At 36.1% G+C, this 24,298-nt stretch overlaps 1 protein-coding gene across 1 annotated transcript in view; it reads right to left on the reverse strand.

Moving 5' to 3' along the window:
• rdgB (retinal degeneration B) overlaps positions 1–24,298 on the reverse strand; it is a 608,184-nt gene that overhangs the window by 31,590 nt on the left and 552,296 nt on the right. The window contains exon 21 of the mRNA XM_090391630.1: positions 7,755–7,883. Coding sequence (XP_090247756.1) covers positions 7,755–7,883 — 129 coding nt within the window. The remainder of the gene's footprint in view (positions 1–7,754; positions 7,884–24,298) is intronic.

Raw genomic sequence — 24,298 nt, forward strand, 5'->3', positions numbered from 1 at the left:
TGAAAGAAACAGAGGTGTATCAGATGTTAGTTGGGTTAGATGTGAATAAGGCTGTGGGAATGGATGACATATCATCATGTATGCTTAAAGAATGTGCACCACAGTTGGTTATGCCCTTGACCTGGTTATTTAATGAAAGTCTTGCAGTGGCTAAGGTTCCTAAGAGTGGAAAGAGGGCAAAATAGTACCACTCCACAAGCATGATTCTAAGACAGAAGTCTCCAACTATAGGCCAATGTGTATGACTGCAGTTGTGATCAAGGTGTTGGAAAGAGTGGTGAGGAACAGAATACAGAATTCGTTTGATGGACATGGCATTCTTTATGAAGGTCAGCATGGATTTGTAAAGCATAGGTCCTGTTTCAGTAATTTAATTACATTTTATGATAAGGTGACGAATGCGTTAGATAAGGGAGAATCATATACAGTGATATTCAAAAGCGTTTGATAGATTACTACATGATAAGTTGGTGTACAAGCTGCAGAGGATGGGAATAGAAAGTATATTGGTTAGATGGATCAGAGATTGGCTCTCTGAACGATACCAGCAGGTTGTGTATGATAGAGCAGTGTCTCAAAAAAAGAAGGGTGACTAGTGGCATGCCCCAAGGTTCTGTTCTTGGGACCCCTGCTGTTTAACCCGTTTGTAAACGATATATCAAGTGGACTGACTGGGGATCTTCAGTTATTTGCTGATGATGCAAAGTTGGGAAGAATTATAAGTACTGCTGATGCTGAATCCCTTCAGGAAGATTTGAATAGACTTTTTTTTTTTACTTGGATGAAATAGTGGGGTTGTAATTTTAATATCAATATGTGCAAGGTCTTGCATTTTGGAGTGCAGAAATATAAGGCTGTGTACTATATCGATGGTGCTGTACTGCAAGAAGTGGATGAGATTAGAGATTTGGGAGTGAAAATCTACTCCTCACACCCTTCTTCACCACACTTTTACATAACTTTCATGAATGATCTCTGGTTCCTCCCCTCTCACCTTCTACTCTTTTTTGTAATCCCCTCTGGATTAATCTGATAAAATCCTCTGACTAACTTAAATGTCTCTATCATATCACCTCTTTTCCTCCTATCCACCAAATTCTGCAATCCACATCTCTTCAACCTCTCTCCATAGCCAGCATTCCAAAGTCCTGATATTGTCTTAGTCACTCGCCTCTGGACCCTCTCCAAAGTCTCCACATTACATTGAAAACCTGGTGACCAGATCTGAGCACAATAGTTCAAGTGTGGTCTGACCCAGTGCCTTATTACAGAGTGGCACAACCACTTCCTTATCTTTGCATGTTAGCACTGGGTCAGACCACACTTGGACTATCCACTTTCCACTGTTACTTATAAGTGATGGCTGATAGTTTTGAAAGTATATGGTATGAGGTGGAGTCGGGCAAGACAAGAAGATATTTAGTGGGATGTTGTTGTAGGCTAGGGAACACAGAGGGAACATTTGGCAGGATCCACAACATAAGTTATTTAAGTTGAAACATTTGGGTTTAGATATCAAATCAATTAACTGGACTGAAAGTAAAACTTGACCATCTAACAGATATCAGAGTTGTGTACAGGGGAGCAGCTTTAAGAAAAAGGAAAGTTCACAAGTGGAATTCTATAGGGCTCACATTATTTACAACAGTTGTAAATGATGTGAAGTTTGGAAGGGTTATTAGTAATAGTGCCAATGCTATAGCACTTCAGAAGGATTTAAATAAGTAGAACAAATGGGAAAATGAATAAGGATTTCAATTTAACATATTTATGACAGGCAATGTTTGCATGTGCTGACACTGCCTATGGGAACTCATTTTACTATATGTTGCTTCTGCATCAGGTTGGTACCTTTTTACAAAGTTTATGCAGCATATTTGCAACTTTTTTGGTACTAATTTTAGGTCAAACGCACGCACGCACACACACGCACACACACACACACACACACACACACACACACACACACACACACACACACACACACACACACATTCTTTATTTGCTTTACATAAATCATTTACTTTCTGTACCAATGACTGCATTATAAAGAGACGTTACTGCATATTTTCTGAAACTGAAAATTTGGAAGAGGATGTTAGAACAAATGGATTTAGTTAGATACTATGTTTGGAGCTACAATAAAGCAGTTTTATTGCAGAAGGAACATGTTTATCGTTATGAAGTATCATTCCACTTGTCTCTAATTACAATAATTACTGCTAAATTATCACAGAAGAGATAAGAGAGGAGGAGGAGTGCTAATAATGATATCAGATGAATAAGTCCACTTAGGGTAGAAATACAAGAAAACAATGATGGTAAATGTCTCATGTAGCGATGAGTTTGAGTCTATCTGGTGTGGAGGTTAACAGAATGAAATACATGGTGGGGTGTTGCTACACACCTGGCAACTCAGTTGTAGTGGACAAAGAAATGCATCGCCAATTTAGCCTTATGGGTACCAAGCGAATGATCATTATGCGTGACTTTAATTTTCCAAACATTGATGGGTAGAAGAGAAATCTCATGATAAGAAAGAACAGGAATTTATTGAACCTGTTGCGAGACAACTTTCTCAAGCAGCATGTGAAAGAAGGAACTCGAGGTCAAAGAGTGTTGGATTTGCTCATAGCGTCAGAAGGGATCTCTGTGAAGAATATGGCTATTTTACCACCAATTGGTGACGGTGATCATGCTGTTTTTTCTTGGGAAGTATCTACTTGTATTGAAGCTCTGATTAAAACAGGCTATATGCTGAACTACAAAGTTGGAAATTATGATCAACTTAGAAGAATACTATTTTTGGTCCCATGGTATCTGTTATTGAATGGAAAAAATATCAGCAATACATGAGAATCTTGGTAAAGTGCTTGAATGAGGCGATATCTCAATCTATCCCTAGTGTTCGAAGAATAAATAAGCTGGGAGTGAAATGGATGTGCAACTTTATTAAGCAAGAGATCCACAAGAAGATGATGTGGAAAGAATATCATGAGAATAAGAGTGAGAGGAGTTATGAAATATATAAAACTCAGGCCAGAAAAGTAATGAGTATTGTGAGGAAAGCTAAAACAGAGTATGAAAAGAAATTGGCCATGCAAGCTAAAGGCAATCCAAAAGAATTTTATCATTATGCCACAAGAAGAAAAAAAAAAAAAAAATATCGAATGCAGATGGTACACGAGTGTCAGAAGCTAAGGAGATTGTTAAGTTAATGAGTGCTCACTTTGCTAAGATATATCAACCAGGTGTATGTAGCATGGTGCACAGTGCTACTGTTATGTGGATGAAGAGGTAGAGGTTCATGAAAATGAGGTTGAAGAGCTCTTGCATAACTTGGATAAGTTATGCAAGATTTGTCAATAGGGACAGATGGAATATCAGCCCATTTGCCAAAAGAATGTTCAGCTGAATTGGCTAGGCCTTTCACACCTTTGTATAACTTGAGTCTCAGCTCAGGAATGATACCACAGGAATGTATGATAGTTCCACTGCACAAGGTGATGCAAAAACTTATGTGTCTAACTATCGACCTATTAGCATCTCTGGTGTAGTAGTGAAGATGTTAGAGAAGCTGGTAAGAACTCACATACAGAAATGGGTAGTTCTATACTCTGCAGGGAACAGCATGGGTTTACTAAAGGAAGGATCATGGTTTTAGCAATTTGCTCATATTTTATAATAATGTTACGGCCGAGGTGGATAAGGAGAATGGATACACTATGATAATGTTGGATTTTTCTAAGGCATTTGATAGGATATCGCACGAAAGGCTGTTGCATAAACTGGAGAATATGGGATTGGAATATAATCTATTGACTTGGATCAGGGGATGGTTGACAGACAGATATCAAAAAGTGGTATACAGTGGGTGTGAATCTGCCAGATTTAAGGTAACCAGTGGAGTACCTCAGGGTTCAGTCTTTGGGCCATTATTGTTCAATCTTTACATTAATGACATCAAGCAGGGTTTATCATCAGATGTGCAATTGTTTGCTGATGATGTGAAGATAGGCAGGGCAATCAGGGATGCTACTGATATTAAGCAATTACAAAATGATTTGAATGGACTGGAAAATCTGGGCAAATGAAAATGGCTATCAGTTTAATGATAGTAAGTGTAAAGTTATGCACTTTGGCGTGATTAGAATTCCAGCAGCATATTATATTAGCAGGGTTATGCTACAAGAAACTGAAGAGGCAAATGATCTTGGTGTATTGGTGGATAAGAATTTAAAGTTCAAAGGTCACATAGCAAAAGTTGCAAATACAACTCAGAAGATAATTGCTATGTTGAAGCGAACCTTGACATGTAAGGATAAGGAAGTAATTTTGCCTCTTTACAGGGCTTTGATATGACCACACCTGGATTACTGCGCACAAATTTGGTCTCCAGGGTTCCAAGGGGATAAAGAAGCTGTGGAAAGGTTGCAAAGAAGAGTTACAAAGATTATATCTGGATTATGGGATTTAGATTATGAGGACAGATTGCGAGTATGTGGATTGCAGACTTTGGTTAACAGGAGAAAGAGGGGGGGGTGATATGATATGATACAGGTTTATAAACTTTTGAATGGGTGTTATAGCATTTCAACTAATGAAATTTTTCATTATATGGAAGACGGGGAGAGAACATGGGAGCACCCATGGAATTAAGTTTGTTCACAGTCAAGAAAGGGGGTAAGAGCTAGGTTTTTCTCACAGAGAGCAGTGAGTGAGTGGAATAATTTGCCCTTAGAGGTAGTGAGTGCATCTAGTGTAAATGAATTTAAAGGAAGGTATGATAGCTGGTTTGGATGATTTATAGCTTCCCTCGATGAGTCCTTGACTTCCTGGAGGGCTCAGATAATGATAATAATAATAATAATAATAAATATACTACACTATACTTAGTGATACAATAAAAACTACTCATCCCCACCCCCATCGCAGTATAAATGTCTATAGAGAATGGAGCATTTTCACACTGTAGGAACATTTTCATTCCAGCCTTTGGAAAGAACAGATGCAGTGAGTAAAAATTCATCTATTCTTGAATAAAAAGAAATCCTTTAATGTATTATAAGAAGTGGGACTAAGTCCATCGATCTTCAACAAACCACCAGCATATGCAAAATATCTGTTATTGATAAGAGAGAATAGATTCTGACAAAAAAAAAAAAAGGTGGAAAAAAAAATTATGTAATGAATGTAGTATTCGCAAAAGGGTGGATGATTCCAATGGTGATCAGAAATTATTTAGATATATATTGCTATGCAAAAAGTGTATACTGATCATCAGTGAATAAAGGAAAATTCTTAGAAAGACAAACAAAATATTAACAAAACAAAGAAATAAAAACACATAAGTCCAACAAATTTACAAGATATTTTTTGCAGCTCCATCAACCCAATGCCTATTGTGTATTCCCAGAATGTCTAGATGAATCACCAGATCAGCATTATTAGTTCATTAGATCAGCTCTTTTTTAGGGTTATTTGCTGAGCTATCAAATGAATACAGCAGCTGTTTATTATTGGTTAGTTATTTATATTTCACAAACAAATCCCTCTCCTTAAGTTTCTATTTTTTTAAAATGCAAATATCCATTGCCAACAGTTTATAGGATCACGTTATTTGCGTCACCTAACAACTTATAGGATATACACATATAATAATAATTTACAAATGTAAATTACTATTAATAATTTATTTGCCAAAGTATTTCTATTCTTTTAGTAATTCAGATATAACAACCAAATACAGTATTATTCTTAATTATTATTTTCTGATATATCCTATCACATTCATCCCCCCCCCCCACCTCACACACCTATTAGGTTACAGCAGAAGAACACCCTCATGATATGCAGACATGAAATTGTGGAGGGGCAGATGTGTTTTCTCTAGCTCCACCAAGTGGTTTTAGTTGGTGGCAAGAGATTTCCAATCGCCCTAACATGAACATGTTAATGCAACTAAATGTAAGGTCTTAAAATTTGGGATAAATTAATGGGAGGTGCATATTCTATTGGTGAAACTATACTCAACTAAGTGAAGGAAGCAAGAGATGTTCAGCTGATGGTTCACGAGACATCTGAAGTTTATGGGACATACTGCCAAAAGTGGTGAAGGTAACCTAGATGACTGCTGTAATATTAAGGATGGCGACTAGTAGAGATGAGATGGGTAATTATTATAAATATTAATTATAAAGTCTTGTGAGGCCACATATGAATTACTGTGCTCAAATCTGGTCACCGGGATTTGAAGGAAAATGTATACAGGAGGATAACAAAAACAATATCAGGACTGTATACTGTTGGTTGAGATAGACTGAGGGCACACAAATTACAGATTTTGGTGGAAAAAGGATGATATGACTGACACATTTTAAATATATTGAAAGTATTTACAGGGTTGACAATGGGGAGATTTTTCACATGGTTGAACAAGAGAAAGAACAAGGAAAAAAAAGAAAGAACAAGAGAAAGAAAATAGTGAAAAGATTTTTTTTTTTTTTGCATGAAGGGTGGTTGGTCCATGGAATACATTGCTTGATAGGTTGATGAAAATGCAAAAGTGAGTACTGTAGTTTTGTAGTAATTGTAGTTTTAAAGTTCCTACTGCAAAAGGTAACAAACTAACCCAAAAGATTACTAGAATCTTTAAAATCACAAACAAGAAGCGATAGGGAGGTTATTATTTCACTTTATTAGACTTCGATATGGCCACATCTTGGTCATGTACAGATTTGGATTACTCTATCAACACTAGGAGGTTTAAATTATTTCAAGCAGATCAAGAATACATTAAGAACATATTGATCAATGTTATTTTTGACCACTAAATACTTAAATAAGATAACTGAAATTGGGTTTTTATTGGTCGGAATTTGATACAACTAGTAACTGACTAGTTTCGCCAAGTTAACTGGTGGCTTGCTCTGGGTTAGATGAATATACATATATCCGCTTAAACAAACGAACTTAGATTACAACTCAATACATAATTGAAAAATGAAAAATACTGAATTCATAAGAACCGTTACACAATACAAATACATGGAACGTGGACGCTAGCACTTAGTCAGTCATTGTTAAGCAGATGCATCCTATAGTTAGCTGCAAAATTAAACTCTGATGTGTGGAGAGATCTTATGAGTGATTTCCAGATATCACAAAGGATCATTCCTTGGTTTCTGTTCAAGGCACTTTGCGAGCGGATTACTACTGCAGCTTCTTTTATGTTGTGGGAGTTGTAGTCATCTTCTATGTATGGAATAGTACTTTTATCCCATTCAGTGTTATGGTGAGTGTTGGAAAAATGGAAAGCTAAACCAGAATTGTCCTCTGTTGTTGTTGATGTCTCCAATGCACTCTTTTTGTCTTATTTCTAGACTTGTTGAAGTTTGTCCGATATAATTCGGGCCACAAGAATAAGGAATGTTCCTTTGTGATATCTGGAAATCACTCATAAGATCTCGCCACACATCAGAGTTTAATTTCACAGCTAACTATACGACGTCCCTGCTTAACGGTTCCTATGAATTTGGTATTTTTCATTTTTCAATTATGTATTGATTCGTAATCTAAGATTGTTTGTTTTAAGCTAATATATATATATATATATTCATCTAACCCAGAAGAAGCCACCAGTTAATGTGGCAAAAATAGTCGGTTACTAGTTGCATCAAATGCTGACCAATAAAATCCCAATTTCAGTTAACTTATTTAAGAACATATTCTTAATATACAGACCAATTACTTACAGTTGCTAGTGAATAGTGTTTCTTTGATACACGTCCAACAATGTAAATCTGATCAGCTTTCAAGCCAATTGAACCATAGACCCAGATATCCTTGCTGGACCCATAAGCTGCATGTGTAATTATTTCTGCCTGCAAAATAAATTAAGTATTTCACAAATGATGAAAGGAAAATTTTCCGTTTTGACAGTAATGTTTAGAAATTAGAATGGGACATATAAGTAATGTTAATAATTTCAAGTTAATATCAAGTTAATATTAACAATTTTCAGTAAATGACAAAATATATCATTAAAAATAAATATAAAATGAATTTCCTGTAAGTACACCAAAATGTATTTATTCCATCATTATTATCATAACCAGATGTCCAAGGGATCAAGAGACTTACTGTTGGAAACCTGACTATTAACCCCAATACTGATCAAATCGAAACTTGCATTTCACTTTCCAAGAAACAGCTGCTTCTTTCTCACATTCTTATTGTGCAGTTTCCATGGCTTCTTGTTCTGGTTATGTCTTCCTCAAATTGTGAACATGTGCATTTACCTAGTGCAAACCCTTTACTATCATATGTTCATAAATTATATCACCCACTTCACATCCTATCTACACCTACCCACAAGATGCAGAAAAGAGCATTCCTTCAATCTTTCCATAATAACTAACATTCCAGGGACATCGCACTATTTTACTCATTCACTCTTCTCACAACTCTTTCCATCTCCTGAAAAAACATGAAACCAAACCTGAGCACAATTGCCCATATATGGTTAGGGTAGGCTAGGTTAGGATCTAAGAGCTAGATGAATTTCATCACCCAGTATGAAATTGCCCATCTGCTTACTGGAAGCCTGAGTAACATGATAAAGTTCTATAATAAATTTAGTTTAATCCTTTATCCAAGTGTAAGCGCCTGAAAATAATTACTGAGGTAAGGTGGTGCAACACCAGGAAACTCCGAACAAAGGTGGACCAAGCTCTCATCACTCATTGTCTCAGTATCTCCCATAATGCAAAGCACATCTCCTTGCAGACATGTATACTGCTATGCATTAAGGGAAGGGCATGATAAAGTTCATTTTCATGTTTTATTCTGGAGTAGAATTCCTGGTTATTTAATCCTTAGCCCACTGAGATAGTATTGTATTATACGTTTACAACTTCTGGTGGGTGAGATTCACATAAAATTGCCTTATAAAGTTAAGAGAGGATCAAGTAATTCTCCTGAATAAATCGAGGAAGAGGTATATGGGGAATTAAGCAAACTTGATATTAATAAGACTGTGAGCCTTGATGATATATCACTGCGTATTTTGAAGGAATGTGCCAGAGAGTTGACATCTGTCTTGAAATAGTTGCGTAGTATGAGTCTTGTAGTGGGTCAAGTTCCAAATGAGTGGAAGGAAGGCAACTCTCTGGCACATTCCTTCACATTACACTTCATAAGGGAGGTGACAGAACTCAAGCATCAAATTATATGCCTATCTGTATGTCAGTTGTTGTGGTTAAAGTGATAGAGAGGATGGTGAGAACTAGGATCCAGAATTGCATTGACAACAGTGGTATTATCTTTGATGGAAAGCATGGATTTGTTAAAAGGAAGTCTTGTTTTTAGTAATCTACTTACTTACTTACTGCAATAAGGTGACATCTTCACTGAACAAAGCTAATAGATACACAGTAGTACACTTTTTTTTTTTTTTTTTTTTTGCAAAGGCTTTTGATAGATTACCGCAGGATAAGCTGATATTCAAACTAGAGCAGATGTGATTGGATTGGAGATTGGCTATCTGATAGGTATCAGCAAGCTGTGTGTGTGTGTGTGTGTGTGAGTAGCAATATCCCAGTAGAGGGAAAGCCACTAGTGGTGTGCCTCAGGGGTCTGTTTTAGGGTCATTGCTGTTTAACCTGTATGTTAATGATATTAGAGAAGATTTGTATGAAGATGTTCAGTTGTTTGCAGATGATCATCTCTATAGGTGCTGTTGGCTAGCCAAAAGTTTTCCAAATCTTGAAAAGTTTAATACACCCATATTCATTAAGAGTAGGATGGTTTTTCAAATATGCTACTGATTCTAAAAAAAATCTTTCAAGTTTCTCTATGTGTGGCAAATCAGAGTAGTTTTCTTCCATTTGATTCTGTTTAAGGTATCCAGGAAAAGAACTGTTTGACTCTGATCGCACAAACGCACCCAGATATACAAAATATGGATGGTGAATCAATTAATTATGAAGAAATAGAATACACTCTAAGTCAAATGAAAACAGGTAAAACACCAGGCCCTGATCAGATCCCTATTGAATTGTTAAAGAAAGTAAAAGAAGAAAGCATATCAAAAGTTCCTGTCAAATAAGTCAGCTTGTGCTCTTAGAAAATACAGAGACAAATGCAAGAATGCTAAACACTGTGTAAACCTAGCTAAACAAAAGTCATGGGAGGACTTTGACAAGAACATAGAAAATAAATATCAAGAAAGTGGCAAAATATTCTGGAGGTTGTTGAAGAAGCTTAGGAATGGAGGAAAGAGTGCTGTAAAAGGAGTTAGAGATGATAAAGGTGACATGAAAACAGGAGAAAAAGATATCCTTGAAGTATGGAGTAATTACTTCGAAAAATCGCTGAATGAAACAAGCAGTGATGACAGCACAGTGGTAAAAAACACTGACCAGCCATGCAGTCAGGAATACATATCCATACTTGAAGTAGAAAAAGCCATTAAAGGCTTGAAATGTGGAAAGGCAGCAGGAGTAGATGATATTCGACCAGAAATGCTGAAGTATGGTGGTATAAGAGTCTTATAGTGGCTGCACTGCATAGTTCAGAAAGCCTGGACAGAGAGACGAATTCCCGATGATTGGAGTAGAGCTCTCATTAGTACCCATATATAAAAAGAGAAATAAAACTGAATGTGAGAATTAAAGAGGTATTTCCCTACTGAGTGTTCTTGGCAAGATCTATGCAAGTATACTTGAGAAACGGTTGAGAAGAATTGCAGAAGAAAAGCTTGGTGAAGAACAAGCAGGATTCAGGCCAAATAGAGGAACAGACCAAATCTTCACTTTACGATAAGTAGTCGAGAAAGCATGGGAATAGAACAGAGATCTGTGTTTTGTCGATTTGGAAAAGGCATATGACAAGATGCCAAGAGAGAAGCTATTCAATACGCTACAGTTATATGGTGTCAATGGGGCATTATATCAAGCAATACTTAGTCTTTATTTGAGTTGTAAGTCAGCAGTTAGAATTGAAGGAAGTACAGGAAGATGGTTTAATGTTAAATCTGGTGTGAGACAAGGATGTACATTATCCCCTCTGTTATTCATTATCTATATGGATCATATTATGAAGGAAAGTGATATTAAACATGATATCAAAATTGGAGATGTGAATGCCAGCTCCTCTTTGTTTTATGCAGATGATGTTATACTTCTAAATAGTCTGCAAGATTCTCTGACTAAATTGAATAGCTGTTGTAATAGATATGGTACAAAGGTCAGCAATAAAAAGGCAAAGACAATGAAAATAGGCAGAATCATTGAAAATGTCAACTGTGTTGTGAATGGAGAACCTGTGGAACAAGTGAAACATTTCAGCTACTTAGGCACAATTTTTAGTGAAGATGGTATATTAAATATAGAAATTGACAACAGAATCAGCAAAGCTGGTATGGTAGGAAGTCAACTGAATAAATTCACATGGAATACGAGAGAAATTAGTCGGAACACTAAATTAGCTGTATACAAGACAGTGTTCAAACCGGTTTTAACTTATGTATCAGAGAGCTGGGTCAGAAGTAAAACACTTGTCCAAAGACTAGAGACCACAGATATGAGAGTCCTGAGAAAGATTATAGGCATGAACAGATGGCATCGATGGCAATATCATATTAAAAACGAGGATATTAGGAAAGAACTTGACATTGTCAACATCCAGGAATGCGTTAGCAGAGCTAACCTCAAGTGGTATGGTCACTTAAACAGAATGGGCGAAGAAAGATTAGTCAAACAAGTGTTCTCTGCCAGGTTTGCTGCAAAACGACCCAGAGGAAGACCAAGATATAGGTGGATTGATACGGTACAAAGTGCCTTAGACGATAGAAATATAAGATCTGATAATGTTGGAGTCTTGACAAGTAACAGGCTGATTTGGAGGAAAATTATAGACAGGAAGTTAGTAATGATGTAATTTTTTTTATGTAGTACTATCATATCCTGTACACTCCTTGAGGGTACATGGCAGGAATTTGATGATGATGGTGAGTAAATGAAAACACATTTAATGACCTAAAGGTTATTTTTAATAACATCTATGATACAGGATACATCCCTGATGATCTAAGGCATAGGTGGCCAACAGCAGACCTGCATGTGGCCACAGAAGGATAAAAACTATATTAAATTATATGCATCAATTTAGCTAATAGTTTCGACTGCAGATTTTCTGATTGATATACTAGTTATATTCATTATTTCTGATGATAGAAATAATTTGTATTCTCAACATGGAATGACCACCTTCAGGATTTGTTACAAATATCGTCATCATAGTTGAAAATCGACTTTGATGAACTTGTTGCCGCACATGAACACCCACAGTGTTCTCATTAAGTTGTGTTACATGTAAAAAAGAAATATAATTAAATTTAATTTAACAACTTATATTCAAATCAATCAAGTATTTTATATTGTTCTCCCATTAGTAAAATGATTTAACAAATATAGCAATTCAATACATATAACTATTGCCTTGAAAAAAAAGCAGAGTTTATTTTTATTTAAGTTCTGTCTAAAAGTGTGCGGCCCGTGATGCTACCACTCATCATATAATAATGGCCCTCGTATAGAATGAAGTTGGCGACGCCTGATCTAAAGAAATCCATCTTTGTCACTATTCCCAAAATTCCAAGAACTTTTGAATGTTCAGAATATAGACTAATAAGTTTAACAAGCCATGTTACAAAATTACCTACTGAGAATAATCCTAGAAAGAATAAAAGGCGCTTTGTCAGTAGAAATAGAAGACAATCAGGTTTTCAAAAAGACAAAGGTACAAGAGAAGGAATCTTCAATTTGAAAACATTATGTGAAAGAAGCCTTGACAACCAGAAAAGCATATATCTTTGTTTTATTGATTACCAAAGCATTTGATTCAATAGATCACAAGAAATTAATACATATCCTACAGAATAATGGATTAAAAGGAAAAGATCTATGTATAATTACAAATATATACTGGAATCAAATGGCCTCAATAAGGTATAAAAATACATATTCTGGCAACTTTGAAACCAAAAAAGGAGTAAGGCAAGGATGTGTCTTATCACCCTTACTGTACAATACAGTCATACCACGACTTATGCGAATCCGGAGTTACGCGGTTTCTTATATGTACGTATTCCTGTCACACCTCACCACTAGTCGTATCTTTCTGGCACCGGCCGCATTTGCCAGTGTCGCACATGCTGTGAACAACCACTGACGTGTTTCACGCGGTCTCCATTCATACACGATTTTTATAGTCTACAAACCTTGCAATTGTTTAATGTTATGTTCTTGATAAAAATTTTATCACATAAAAAATAATAATGTCGTCCAACAGAAGCAAGTCCAATTCTTCTACAGCTAGCAAGAAAAGAAAAACATTCAAAGCGTACTACACACGGCATTCATTTGCAAGTCTGAATGAAGCTATGAGGCAAAACGCGCAACTGTCTGTTAAAGAGTTTTGGAAATGGTTTAATGTTTTAGATGCTGTAAGGATTATCAGAGATTCTTGGGGTATCTCTGATATCAGAGACACCCTTCAGTAGTGAAGAGTCTCTGATATCGGAGACTCTTCGCTACTGAAGAGACCGAAACCTCAGATCCAGTTTTACCAGAAAAGCACATGACAATTGTAAAATTAACAGAAGGTCTCAGCTTAATTAAGAAAGGTTTACAGATTTTGGAGGACATAGATTTTAACGAGGAACGAATTGTAGCCACAAGGCAATCTGGCTTGCTATGAAGAAATTTTGCGTGACAAGAAAAGGACATTATGCCGTCAGACGGATCTAGTAGATTTTATGAAACCATCGACATCGAAATAACTTTCTTTTTTTTATGTACGAAAAACTACAATTGTGATTATATTTCTTAAAAAATATAGGTGTTTTTGTAAACCTTTGGTCCCAATTGTATGTTTGTATATATAAATTACAATTACATGCAAAATTATACCCCGAGTTACGCGAATTCGACTTACGTGCTTTTCGTTGGTCCCACCTACCGCGTAACTTCGGGGTATCACTGTATATATAGTGAGCAAGTTTTTAAAAATATTTCAGAACTGAAGAGTGTAAAAGTCAGAGGTAGGAACTTCAACAACTTCAGGTATGCAGATGATACAGTCCTTATAGCTGAATCTGAAGATGATCTTCAAAATTTAGTCACAGAAATTTACAACAGAAGCTTACACATGGGATTAATTATTAACACTAAAGAAAATAAAGTGCATGATTATATCAAAATAACTAATAAATAAGAAACTAAACAAAACTGTTAACAAAAAGAAAATTGAACAGGTTCAGTCTTTTATATATTTGGGACAAATGTTTACAGACAGAGGAAATTCCCTCAAAGAAATAAAAAGAAGAAAAGCCTTTACTGATATGAAAACTGTTCTAACATCCAGAGACATTAATATAGACACAAGAAAAAGATTAATAAAATGCAATATCTGGTCAAGCCTTCTCTACAACAGTGAAACTTGGACTCTAAATAAAGAAGCAGAGAAAAAATAGAAGCTTTCGAAATGTGGACCATCAGAAGAATGTTGAAAATACCATGGACAGAGAAAATGAAAAACGAAGATGTTTTAAAGAAAGCAAAAATGAAAAGAATATTAATGAACATAATTAAAGAGCAAAAACTCAAATATCTTGGACATCTAACTAGACAAGAAGGCATTCAGAAATTAATATTAGAAGGAAAACTGGATGGAAAAAGAGGGAGAGGTAGACCCAGGAGAATGTGGTTTGAAGACATTAAAGACTGGACTGGCTTGAATTACCATAAATGTTCCAGAGCAGCAAAAGAAAGAAAAAGGTTCTGTGCCATGGTTGCCAACCTCCTTCTAGGGGATGACACTTGAAGGAGGAGGAGGAGGTATCCAAAGGCATGGTCAGCTAGACCTGACTGACCATACTTATGGTGGCAGATGTATTTCTTTTGTTCTTCTAGGCAGATGTTCACAGATCTGCCAGTTTAATCATAAATTATTATTATTATTGTAGCACAGGTAGTCCTAAGACTCACACCCCCTACTAAGCACACCTTTATTCACCTTCCAGGGATACCCTCCCCTTTGCTCTGGCCCCCTCCAGCCAAGTGCTGAAACATTTTCCCCTGCATCAATCCTATAAAACCCTTTAACCAATTTAAATGTTTCTATCATATTTCTATTTGACTCCATGGAGGCCTAAATAATAATAATAATAATAATAATAATAATATCCCCTCTTTTTCTCCTGTCAACCAACTTCTGCAACACCCTCAATCTAACTTCACAGGGAACATTTCACAGACAACTCACCATCTTGATCACGCCTCTGAATCTTCTCCACTGCTTCATTGTCCCCAAGAAACCTGGGGGCACAGTAATCCAAATGTGGACATATCAAGGCAATAATATAAAGAGGAATAACAACTTCTGTATCTCTACTTGTTAATGTGTTCTTCAAAAGTCAAGTAATCTTATGTCAAGTATTTAATAGTCAAGCAACCTTAACAGTATGTCCTCTAAACTCTCTGTATACCACCACCCCTAAATCTCTAGCTTCATCTATTTCCTGGAGTACAGTGCCATCAATGTGATACACAGATTGTAATTTGTTTATACCAAAATGCATAACTATATATTTCTCCATTAAACTGACACCCATTATCTTCTGCCCATATTTAAATCATCCTACTATAGAACAAGAAGAGCTAACATACCACATGAACATAAAGAATATATTTGAAACCTGGCAACATATTCCACTCATTCATAACTCTCCAAGCAAAAAAAAAAAAAATCTAGTCCTCACACCCCTACTAACCACACCTTTATTCAACTTCCAAGGACGAACCTTTGTTCTGGCATGTTCTTTTTGACACCTTGTTCTTGCCAGCCTGGTTGGCTGAGTGGTTAGCATATCTGCTCTCCAGCCAAAAGGCTGCAGGTTCGAATCCCATGTGGGCATGGCTGTGAAAATACTAGTGGCAGTTGTGGGCGGTGATAGATAGATAGATGGCGTTGGTGTAGTTGTTGGAATGAGTTGTGGAGACAGAGTTGTAGAGTAGGTGCCCTCCCCTCAATGAGTCTTTGGAATCCTTGGAGGTGTCACATAATAATAATAATAATAATAATAAAATCCATCATTATGCAAACCAGACTGGTGGATTATATGCTAAACTCTTCCTTAGGAAATTGCAGTACCGAGGAAATGAAATTTCTTCACTATTAAAAATGACAGTTAAATGAAACAAAACTACAATATTATACAGAATAAATTATCAAGTCTGAAGTATATGTGGAATCAGCATGGCTGATTGATCTCAACAAGTATGGTTGCATTTACTTATGAAACATTTGAGAGAGAGATGTTGAAAGTTTATTTTTCACTTGGTTAGAGTATAATAAATTTAGTTTAATCCTTTATCCAAGTGTGAGCAAACAAAGTTTGCGCCTGAAAGTATCTTCAGAACTGGGGTAAGGTGGTACAACACCAGAAAACTCCTTGCAAAGGTGGAGCAAGCTACCAACAACTGAGATAGAAGTGTTGGTAGCTTGCTCCACCTTTGCAAGGAGTGCCCTGGTGTTGTACCACCTTACCCCAGTCCTGAAGATACTTTCAGGCACAAACTTTGTTTGCTCACACTTGGATAAAGGATTAAACTAAACTTATTATTTGAGAGAGAGAGAGTCACTTTAAGAATTAGCTATATATGACTTTAAATCCAATCTTAAAGTGTAATATGAAAATATCCATTACAATTTTAATGTTTCCAAAATTATTTAAAAGACGACAAAATTACACGACACCCACAGTCATTAACTTTACTGTGGTTATCTTATAATTTTGTTGTTTATAGTCATGTTACAGGTACCTTTAAAGATTAAAAATTATTTAAAAGGTAATGCTTTGTGAACAGCAAACTACATCAGAATGGTTTGAGATAAGGACCATGTAAGGCTTGCATAAGGTCTGGATAACTTTATGAATACAGTCCTTGACTGGATTATGAAAAAAGTTAGAAGTATAAGGAGAGGGATGAAATGGAATCCTACATCATAGCTAGAATATCTGGATTATGCAGAATGACAGTTTTAATATCATTACAATACACTAATATACAAGCAAAATCAAAAGCATTGTATAATATAGCTGAAAAAAGTTGGACTTAAAATAAATATGAATAAAACAAAATTTATTAAATTGAACAAACTCCAAAACAGGAATTAAAATTGATAAACATACATGATTAAAAAAAAAAAAAAAAAAAAAAAAAAAAAAATTAAGAATTTTACATACGTGGAGCTAATGAAAGCAAGAGTCACACAGATATAATACAAACATTTATCAAAGCAAATAATGCTTTCAAAAGATCGAATAATATATGGAAATCATCATAATATTATCAGAGAACCAAATGCAGATCTTTAATAACAATGTGAAGGCTATATTATTATATACATCAGTCATGGAAATTAATAAAGAAATAGAAGCCAAATTAAATAGTTTTTGAACAAAGTGTTTACATAAAATAACAAAAAATAAAAATAAAAAAAGACTTAATATCAAGTTATGAAAAAGTATCACCAGTGAAATAAAAAGACAGAGATGGAAATGGATTGGACATATAGTGGGAATGGACAAAGGAGAATCTCCAAGGGTAGCATGGATATGGATCCCCCCAAAAAAAGGAAACTAATAATTTAAAGAAAAAAAAAAAGAAAAAAAAAAGGCTGTTTGACAGATCTCGAGAGAAACAGAATTAGTTGTAGAAAAGAGAGATAACTAGAGAAGATGGATCTTGGCTTTATCCAAGTTTCATGGGACATGAAAAATACAGGTAGATAGGTGTTTTTGACAAGAGTTTTTTTGTTTCCAATGAAGGTGGTTATGAGGGTTTGAAAAGCTTGGTAAAAAAAATAAGGTAAACACATTTTTTTCGGAAAAAATCACCTTTATTTCTCAACACAGTCTCCATCGAGGTCTACACATTTGGTCCAGTGAGTTTCCAATTTTTTGATCCCTTCTAAAACGTAGAATTTGTCAAATTATGCAAAACAGTCATTGACAGCCTTGATGACATTCTCGTTCGAAAAAATTTTTTCTCACCAAGCCAAATTTCTAAGTTTGGGAACAAGAAGTAGTCACACAGGACCAAGTCCAGTGAATATGGAAGATGTGGAACAAATTCGAACCTCAATTAGTACAATTTTGCTATTGCGACGGCCAATGGTGGGAAGGTGCATTGTCTTGGTGAAAGAGCACTTTTTTTTTTGTGTGCCAATCTTGGCTGTTTTTCTTCAGTTCTTCTTTTAAATGGTCAAACAATGATACATAATAGACTCCTGTTATTGTCTTATCCTTTTCCTTATCCTTTTAAATGGTCAAACAATGATACATAATAGACTCCTGTTATTGTCTTATCCTTTTCCAAATAGTTTATCATGATAATTCCTTAGGAATCCCAAAAAACAGTGGAAATCACCTTCCCAGCTGACAAAACGGTCTTCGCTTTTTTTCAGTGCTCTTTCAATGGGCACTGTCCACTGTTTTGAGACTGCTGCTTGGACTCAGGTGTGTAGTGGTGTATCCAAGCATATTTTGCCTACAGTCATGATTCAATGCAAAAAATACTGTGAATTGTGATTAAACATTGCCAAACACTGCGTTGAAATGACTTTTCGAATGCATTTTTGACAACAGTCAACAATCGTGGCATCCATCATGCACACAGTGCTTTCATGTGAAATTTTTTTGTGCAGGATATTATACACCTGTTCAGTTGAGATGCCTACAATCTCAGCAGTCTCACGCACTTTCACTTGGTGGTCTTGCATAACGATACTATGGATTTTTTCAATCACTTCCTTCGTAGTGCCCTCAGTCGAGCGTCTGGAGCACGTTTCATCTTCAAAGGACTTACAACCACATTTAAACTCACTTATCTCAAAATAAATAGTCTTTAATGCTGGTGCAGAGTCTCCATGAACTGCACCTTACTCAGTTTTGATCCGACTGGCCATCGAACTTCTTCAAATAAAAGTGTTTTATCACTGCACGAAAGTCGTTTTTCTCCATTTTTATGAAAAATTAAAACACGGTCGTTTTAAATGTTTGCAAAATGAGAACTACTTGTCACATGTGGCTAAAATTTTGCCAGGGGTCATGAAAAAGATGATATGTGCCAACACTGGTATGAACGAACGAATTGTGTCGCCTTCTAGTGAAAATTTACCAAACTTTTCAAACAACCCTCGTATACCCAGAAACAATACCATCAGATTAATAAATAATCATTTATTTATTTAGACAAAGAAGACAAAAATAGGTGAGAACCTATTAAATAATAAGTATAGGATGTTATATTTGGGCAACAATGATCAAAAGAATGGATGGCAACAGTGTTAAATACCAAATGTGAATATAGACTTCTTGATCAGAAAGCAATTTAAAGTATGAAACATAGCATTAGTAATGACTAGTCAATATACTTCTCAGAATAACAGACACTTGCCATTATTATTAGCTTTGCACTTTTCTCCAAATTATCCCAGTACATTTCTATATGCCTAGTGGGATTCATTTCCTACTTGGCTGTTTAGATCTCTAACAAGGACCACTTTTTCCATTTTCCATATTATGGGGGGGGGGGGTTAAACTTTAAAATAGGGAAATGAGGATAATGAAATATATTTTGCCTATTATACCACAGAAGATTCTCAAGGCAGAGTGGGGGGAGACTGTTCCAAAGGACAGAAGTAAATGAGATGAAAGAGGAGGCAGTGAAGTTAGTTTGGCGAGTTTCAAGATGAACTGTAAAAGGGTGTTGGTTAGCAGTGGTTCTTGTTCAGCAGAACACTGTCCATGAAAGTCTCTGTAGAAAAGGCATAATGCAGAAACTGAACATCTGTGAGATGTTCAGTTTCTGCATTATGAGAGGGGTCAATAATTATCTGGATTGCCTTCTTCTGGACAGAATCGAGCAATCTTAGAGAGGATTTTGGTGCACCTCCCCAAATATGGGAGCAATATTTCATAGGGTAGATTTGGATTTTGTATAGGAAGCAGATGTGAAGGTGTGAAGTGGTGTCTTGGGTGAAAAGTACAGCAAGTTTTTTGGTGGCTGTAGAAGCTATAGTTGAAATGTGGTTGTGCCAGGAAAAATCTGAGGTGTAGGTAAGTCCAAGAAGAGAAATCTGATTGGATATCTCCATATTACTGAAAGTAAGGAGGAAGCATGCAAGCGCTTTCTTGCGAGAGATCAGACAGAAATGAGTTTTGTGGCATTGAAATTTACAAGGTTGTCCCACTGAGATATAGCTAAAAGATATAGGTTAAAGTCACTGTTCATGGTAGATCTTGAAGATTTGCAATTCTCTGAGGAAAAAAGTCTTTCCCTTTTTGCAAAAACCAGTCCTCAGCTGCTATAACTGTGGTAAATTTTGTTCCTTTTAAGTGTTTCTTTAAATTTGGGAATAGGAAACAGTCAGATGGGGGCCAAGTCTGGCAAAAAGGGTGAAGTGAGGTAGACACTGAAAGCCCAAATTGTGCCCCATCTGACTATTTCCTATTCCCAAATTTAAATTTGGGAATATTTAAATTTAAATATTCCCAAATAAAGGAAGGGTGAGCCTATGTTAAATATTTAAATATTTAAATATTCCCAAAGACAAGAAGAATTGAATCATTCAAAATGAAATTTCTGTTTCATGAGCAGTATGAGCAGGTGAGTTGTCCTGAAAAAGCACCACACTTCTGATCAGTTTCCCATGGTGTTTTTCCTTCAGTACCCCCTTCAATTCCTTCAGAGCTGTTGAATAAATCGCTGCTGTAACAGTTTCACCTTTATTAAGGTACTTGGCAAGGATTACACCATCCATATCCCAAAAGACAATGGCAAGAACCTTCCCTGTGACTTTTGGGTTTGGAACTTCTTTGGCTGTGGAGAAACTTTGTCTCCACTCCAATGACCATAGTGATGAAGACAATGGCAAGAACTATTTGTGTCATCAACATTCACTACGTGCCAAAAATTTGCACTGGATTTTTCAAAACGACCCCAAATCCCTTGAGATGACAGCACATGTTCTCTCTTTTTTTTGGTTGGCATTCAAACATCTGGACACCTACAATGAGAGCTTCTTCCCTCAGTGAAGTGAGTGTCCAGATGTTGGCTGATAATGATCCCAACTTTCCCTGGATATCCCCCAGAGTCTTTGTAATGTTTTTGGCTGGTATTTGTCTATCATCAAGGATCGTGGCATGCACTGCATCGATGTTTTCAGGTGTGATCGCTGTGGAAGGTCTTCCTGACTTGGGAGCATCTGTTGTCTCAGGATGCCGAGTTTTAAACTTGGCCAAATGACAACTGTTGGATAAGCTGAGGCACAGCCCCCCCAAAGTCTCACACAAAGTTTGATGAATTTCAGTTGTGAACTTTTCTTGCAGCATGAAAAACTTGATGGCAGCCAGCATCTCTGCATCTTCTAATTTCTTCAAAACCTCTGACGTATTCTTATATATCCTAAATGAAAAAGAACAAATTATTACAATTTGATGAAACAAGGGGGCGGGGGTTAAAGGGTTTTAAGGTATGTTCTGTTTTGCAGTTATATCAATTGCTTTCATATAATTTTTGTTCTAGGTGTTTATTAAAACTCCTTCCCCCACCCCATAGTAATATCCATATGCTAGGTCAGGATACAAGAGTAGAGGATTTGAAATAAAGGTAATCATCACTTAGTTTTATGTAGGATATAAATGAATATTACATTGAAAAGAACAATATCTATGTTTTAAAAACAATCACTGATACAGAACTGAAAATATCAAACTTTTTAAAAGTAACAGGCATTGTAAATAAAATTTTTAAACCTAATTATGTAAAAACACACATGAATAAGAATCTATAACACAGTAGATAAACTTACCTTACTTTATGGCAGTGAGATATGGACAATAAAAAAAGCAGATGAAAGAAGAATTGAATCATTCAAAATGAAATTTCTGTGCAGAACTGAGGAGTCACAATAATGGATAAAATGAAAAGAAGTGAAATCAGAAATAAACTTGAAATTACAAACTACCTAAATGAAACAGTTATTTGCTATAGAGAAAAATGGAAAGAACATGGACTGAGAATGAATATAATCAGAGTACCTAAATAAATTCTAATTACCACTCAAAAGGTACTGAATGCAGAGGAAGACCCTTAAATAATGGAAATGAGTCCAGAACAGGCCACTTGGCCTACAAGCCTGGAAAGGAACAAGATGAAGAAGAAAAACAATCACTAGAGAAGGCTTAGAGATCTGCAAGTTGTCCAACTGTGTGATGGAGAATGCAGACAAGAGTATATAAAAGAACATGCAGGTAGATTATTATGTCTGTATGCAAATGTTAGGAGTATCAGAAACAAAAGAGTAGAGTTTGTTGCCTTGATCAATATGTTGGGACTTCAGATTGTAGGCATTAGTGAGACCAGGCTACCAGAATCAGAATTGCTAACTGGTATCAAGTGTAAATGGTACAGTATTTAGAGAGGAAAGATAGAGAGGATACAAGAGGGGGAAGTGTGCTCATAATGATTTCAGATGACTTGAATCCAGTTAGAGTTGAGACCTATGATTGTAGTACTACTACTAACAGTATTTCATGTGGCAGTGAGTTTGAAGCCATCTGGTGTGAGGTGGAATCTAACAAGATCAATAACACAGTGGGGTGTTGTTACAGACCTGGTGGATTGGTTGCTAGTGATGAAGAAATAGATCACCAAATAGAAAAGATGAGAGCAAAAGGAGTAATCATTATGGGAGACTTGAATTATCCAAATATTGATTGGGTATTAGTAGAATCTCATGAGAAGAATGAAAATTAATTTATTGAGCTGTTGCAGGACAACTTCCTCAAGCAGCATGTCACAGAAGTAACTCAAGGTCAAAAAAAGGAGTGTAACATTTGATTATAGTGTCAGAGGGCATTTCAGTTAAAGATGTAACTATTCTGCCTCCAGTTGGTGACAATGATCATGCAGTACTCACTTGACAAGTGACTAAGTTTATGAATTCTGAATGTTCAGCATGTAACCATTCAGAAAAGGTTATATGCTGAACTACAAAGCAGAAAATTATGACCAACTGAGGGGTATGCTGAGTTCAGTGGAATGGGATCGGTTGTTGTCGATATTCTTCCCATTGGTTGATGGGAAGAGTATCGACAGTGCATGGGAAGCATTTAAACAATACTTAAATGATCCAATATCAGAATGTGTCCTGAGAGTTTGAAAAATAAATAGGGCAGGCATCAAATGAATGTGTAATCTTATTAAACAAGAGATTTGTAAGAAAAGGATGATGTGGAAGGAATACTGTGTGCATAAAGATGATGTCCGTTATAAAAATTATAAACAACAGGCTAGAATAGTCACAACTGTTGTATGGAAAGCAAAGTCTGAGTATGAAAAGAACTGGCTCTGCATGCTAAAGACAAGAATTCTATCGATATGCTGCATATAAAAGAAAGAATGAATATGAAGGAATAACTCTTCTAAATGCAGATGGCATGAGGGGTAACAGATGCAGAAGAGGTTGTTCAACTAATGAGTGCATATTTTGTTAAAAGCTATCAACCTGGGTATGCAACATTGAGCTCACTGGATGAAGAAACTCAGGTGCATGAGGTATCAGAGCTGTTAGACAAACTGAATAAGAATTCAGTAATAGGGACTGATGGGATATCAGCATGTGTGCTAAAAGAGTGTTCAGCTGAACTGGCTCTTCCTTTGATGAGGCTGTTTAATATGAATCTCAGAACAGGGAAGATTCTGCAGAAATGGAAAGAAGGAATGGTAATTCCATTGCACAAGGGTGGTGCAAAGACCGATGTATCCAACTATTAACCAATTAGTATCTCAGGAGTGGTGGTGAAGATTTTGGAAAAATTGGTTTGGGCTTGCATTCAGAAATGGGTTGACAGTGAATCTCTACTTTGCAATGAGCAACATGAGTTTACTAAGGGAAAATCATGTTTTAGCAATTTGCTCACATTCTATAACAATGCTACCATCGAATAGACAAGGAGAATGGATACACCATGATACTTCTGGATTTTGCTAAGGCTTTTGACAGGATACTGCATGGTGGACTGTTGCAGGTTTGGGTTATAGAATATTAGCATGGATTAGAGGATGGCTGACTGACAGATATCAAAAAATGGTCTATGGGGAAGAGAGTCTGCAAGATTTAAGGTAACGAGTGATGTACCACAAGGTTCAGTCCTTGGTCTACT

The sequence above is a fragment of the Typopeltis vanoorti genome, chromosome 4 (genome assembly GCF_054136105.1).
Source record: "Typopeltis vanoorti isolate ZY-2024b chromosome 4, IOZ_Tvanoo_1.0, whole genome shotgun sequence".
Taxonomy (NCBI): Eukaryota; Metazoa; Arthropoda; class Arachnida; order Uropygi; family Thelyphonidae; genus Typopeltis; species Typopeltis vanoorti.